The sequence below is a fragment of the Octopus bimaculoides genome, chromosome 13, assembly GCF_001194135.2.
Source record: "Octopus bimaculoides isolate UCB-OBI-ISO-001 chromosome 13, ASM119413v2, whole genome shotgun sequence".
Taxonomy (NCBI): Eukaryota; Metazoa; Mollusca; class Cephalopoda; order Octopoda; family Octopodidae; genus Octopus; species Octopus bimaculoides.
The window spans coordinates 46,621,258-46,625,763 of NC_068993.1; the positions used below are offsets into that span (position 1 = coordinate 46,621,258).

The 4,506-nt window shown below is 35.4% G+C and overlaps 1 protein-coding gene across 1 annotated transcript in view; it reads left to right on the forward strand.

The window, feature by feature from the left end:
- LOC106869700 (uncharacterized) overlaps window positions 1-4,506 on the forward strand; it is a 29,881-nt gene that overhangs the window by 16,243 nt on the left and 9,132 nt on the right. The window contains exons 4-6 of the mRNA XM_014915541.2: window positions 596-767; window positions 2,623-2,753; window positions 4,021-4,162. Coding sequence (XP_014771027.1) covers window positions 596-767; window positions 2,623-2,753; window positions 4,021-4,162 — 445 coding nt within the window. The remainder of the gene's footprint in view (window positions 1-595; window positions 768-2,622; window positions 2,754-4,020; window positions 4,163-4,506) is intronic.

Sequence of the window (4,506 nt, forward strand, 5' to 3'; positions counted from 1 at the left end):
TATATATATATATATATATATATATATATCCAAAGTTTTAAATTTTTACATTTAAGAGAGAGATTTGATGCTAATATCCATATCAATGTTATTTATTCCTAAGGAGTCTAATTTAGATTTTTTGCGGTGAAATCTCCTGCTATATTGGTAACGATTACATAGTTTACTATGAAATATTATATACAATCACATAATCTCCTAATCCCACATCGTTCTCTCTGTACATGGAAGTCCTGATACACGTTAACTTTATCATAAGTGATATTACTCTTTGATATCAGTCAGATTAAGAAATAACTCTATAGATACAACCCTAAAAAGCAATTACTTCTCCGACAGACTGGCAAAGTCGAAGTTGCAAATACTACTCCGCCTCATCACTCATTCCTTCTATCTTTATAACAGCAATTCTTACTTATCTGAAATACTATATTCTCTATCACACTTGTGAAATATTTACTGCGTACACACACGCTAACACACGGACATAAACACACATGTACATACACAAATATACTTATAAACAGACATATGATTTAAAGAAACTCTAAATGAAATAGTAATTTATAGCACATTTTACTTCAATCTATTTCAGTTATACTTGATAATATGCCGTGTTTAATACCAAAGATAATGGCTGTAGCAACAAATACATCAACGAATGAAACAAAGGAATTTCAGCAGCTCTACAAGAAAGGGAATGACTTATTTATGCAGGTGATGCTAAGAAAAATTTTAAGAGAAGAATACAACAGGAAATATTGTCCGTATGTAGAGAAAACTTGTTTCGATTATTTAATGATGCTTCAGTGATGATTAGGCGGCGAGATGGCGGTATCGTTAGCACGCCGGGTGAAATCTTTAGTGGTATTTCATCTGTTGCAACGTTCTGAGTTCAAATTCCGCCGAGGTCAATTTTGGGAGGCGCAATGGCCCAGTGGTTAGGGCAGCGGACTCGCGGTCATAGGATCACGGTTTCGATTCCCAGACCGAGCGTTGTGAGCGATTATTGAGCGAAAACACCTAAAGCTTCACGAGGCTCCGGCAGGGGATGGTGGCGAACCCTGCTGTACTCTTTCACCACAACTTTCTCACCTCTTACTTCCTGTTTCTGTTGTGCCTGTAATTCAAAGGGTCAGCCTTGTCACACTGTGTCACGCTGAATATCCTCGAGAACTACGTTAAGGGTACACGTGTCTGTGGAGTGCTCAGCCACTTGCACGTTAATTTCACAAGCAGGCTGTTCCGTTGATCGGATCAACTGGAACCCTCGACGTCGTAAGCGACGGAGTGCCAACAACAACAGTGATGATTGAAAGACGTGGAAAAGTGTTAATCCAATTAGATTCAAACCTCAACGCCCTATAATCGGATCTCACTGAGGTTGATTTCCATCTCTCCTGCGCAGTATGATGAATATGTTATATGCTATAATATATGCTATAATATATGCTATAATATGCTATATGTTATAGATATGCTATATGCTATAATATATAAACCCTCTTCTACTAAGTATTAACATGTTACTTTTGAAAAGAATTTTTCATATTACAATTGTAATGTTAATATCCACGTTGTGGATACTGATGTACGTGTCACTGCGAATGTCCTCTTCATATATGTCTGTGAAAACATGCGGACTACATGTCGATAAACCCACACAGACAGACAGACAGATATGTAGATAGATAGATAGATGTTTAATATGCACACAAAAAGAGAAGCGTACATATGTAGTTGAAAAAGTCTCTACATTGAACGTGGAAAAGCGTTCTCTACATTTGTCGAGTGTTCAGGAGTAGGCTAGATATAAATGTACACGTTTTATCGTAAGGATAGTAGAAGTAATGTTGGTGGATACGTTCAGGTACTAAGGACAATTGTTAAAACTAGGGTGAAGTACGCAGTGGAATTCCATACGTGTTTCAATAATACTCAGCACCATTTCACAAAGCCCACATAACACAACAATAAATGTCAGGATATCATTACGATCACGTAACACCGAACTTGTAAGCCTCTGAACTCGTCAAATTTTAATCGCATTTGGAGTACTATTGAAAGGGAGACTAATCGGTATCTTCAGAATACCATAGCTTCACTAAAAGCGGCCATCTTCCAGGTGATATCCAAAATGAATAAGAATCATTTAGTGCAGGCATATCAATGATTCCTGATTCCATTGATGTAAAAATCGAAGCTGAAGACGGATTCAGAGAAAAATCCTATAAGAAATCTTATCGAAAAAGTGTACACAATTTTCATTAAAATACATTTGGCTTTTGATAGATTAAAGTTGTTTTATTACTTTCCCAATTATATTTATTAGAAATAAAGTTTGTGAGGGGTATTTGAAAACATATGCTACACTTCTTGTTGAATACCTCATCGAATTACCCAATTTTCAAAGTTGGGATATATTTTATGAAATGAAAACCGGAAGTGATATCTGGAGAATAAACTGAAAATTTTATAATTCCATTGTAGATATGTAATCTTATTTTACCCATTAAATATTCATTGCTCTTTTTCTGGTATCATATTGTACGGAATTATCTATTGTTATTGTGCTTTGTGAAAACTAAAATGAAACTTCAAGATGATATTTTATCTTTTCAGACTTTTGGTAGAGGGAATTGAAAAAGTGGCCGATTTTAGGTGCCCAGAAAAGTTTACTAAAATAATCCAAAACTACGCCTATGATATAATGTCTGACACATGCAGATCAATCAACAATATTGCTTCATCTGGTATAAAATCACTTCCAAATATTTCTTTCGTTTCCCTTGCTGTTTCGAATCATACTTTTTTGCGATTAGTTACAAAGTGAAGCTCGGTGACTTATGTATCGATTAACTCCATCACCACAAAGTGCCTAAATCAGAAACCAAAGGTTATTCCCATGCTGCTCATTGATGAGCATTCTGATAACTAACTAGATTGGCATCAAAACTGTCCCTCATTCTCTATACATTCTAGATCTTGCTGGCTGGAACTTTTGGTTATTCCCCAAGCTGAACGAAGAGCTTAAGGGCAATCATTTCGAAGGTGAAGAAGGCTGTAACAAGAGTCCTCGACACCCTCACATTGGAGGAATTCCGTGGAACCTTCATGAAGTTACTGGAGCACTATATGTGCATTGAAGTCAGAGGATCTTATATTGAAGGGGTTTAGTTTTCTACTTCTTTGGAATTAATAAATGCCTCTCCTGAAAATGTCCGGAAATTTATGGAATGCAATTTGTACCTACCATCATATAGATAAACATATATCTACACTCTTCCAGACAGATATATATTTATATGTGTGTGTAGATTTTGTAGGAAACATACTACACTTGTTTCACTTTATAGCTTTGTATTGCTAGTTATTTGTTGTTAAATGTATTACATAATCTGAAGTACATAACAAAGCCATCTCGTCAGGTATTCTGATCAGTTGAATTTTGAGCCATCCTTGTTCTCTTGAGTGGTTGACAAACCGAGAATGTCGGTATTTATCCTGACTACCTTGTAGGCCGAATTCACAGTACAGTACTAATGAGTTAATTGGCACAATCATTGAGAACCCTACTCCTCATCTCCACGATAAAGTTGCATGACATATCCGCAGTCTCCAAAACTCCAGATAACAATTAAATATCCTATTTTTAAATTGCTTATTTTCTCCAGTGTATAAATGTGTGGAGGTGGATACGTGCTTCTGTGTACAATTCCTGATAACAGATTGTTTTTGCTTTCCAATTCAAAAATATATAACCAAAACTTATTGATCAACTGAAATAGATTCAATGTGGTGCACAATAGAATCGAACCTAAACCCCTGTTATTGAAAATATTACCACACAGTTGTAATGCTACAATCTTCTGTAAATGCTAAGATGTTAAAAACAATAGAGATAATCGTTGACCACACATGCCCATGCACAAACACACTCAAAATAGACACACATTACATAACTAAACGCATAAATGCAACTAATTTCTTAAATAATTATTTACCCATTATACATTTCAGTTACTATGTCTCCACAAATACCATCGAGCAATGGTTGTATGGGGGAAGCTATCGATAGATATCGGAAGTGTCTGTCGGATTTAAATCCGAATCTCAGCTTGCATAAACTCTCGCCAAAAGGACAAATGGAGTTCATGTGCAAGTAATTTGACATTTTATTAAATACTAATCTAATTGTTTACTGTCTTATAATTTATGAAATCTTGTACCTATGATAGAAGTCAGTCAGATTAAGTTCCACAATAAAATGAGATTGATATGAAGATAGCTATGGTATTTATATTATTTATTTAAAGGACACAATACATAATAGCTTCATATGTTCAGAAATAATAGCTTCATATGTTCAGAAATATCTCAAACATTCATCAGACACAAACCACATATCATAACGAACGGTACATTATATATATGCGTGTGTGTTTGTGTGTGAGTGTGTGTGTGTGTGTGTGTGTGTGTGTGTGTGTGTGTGTGTGTGTGTGTGTG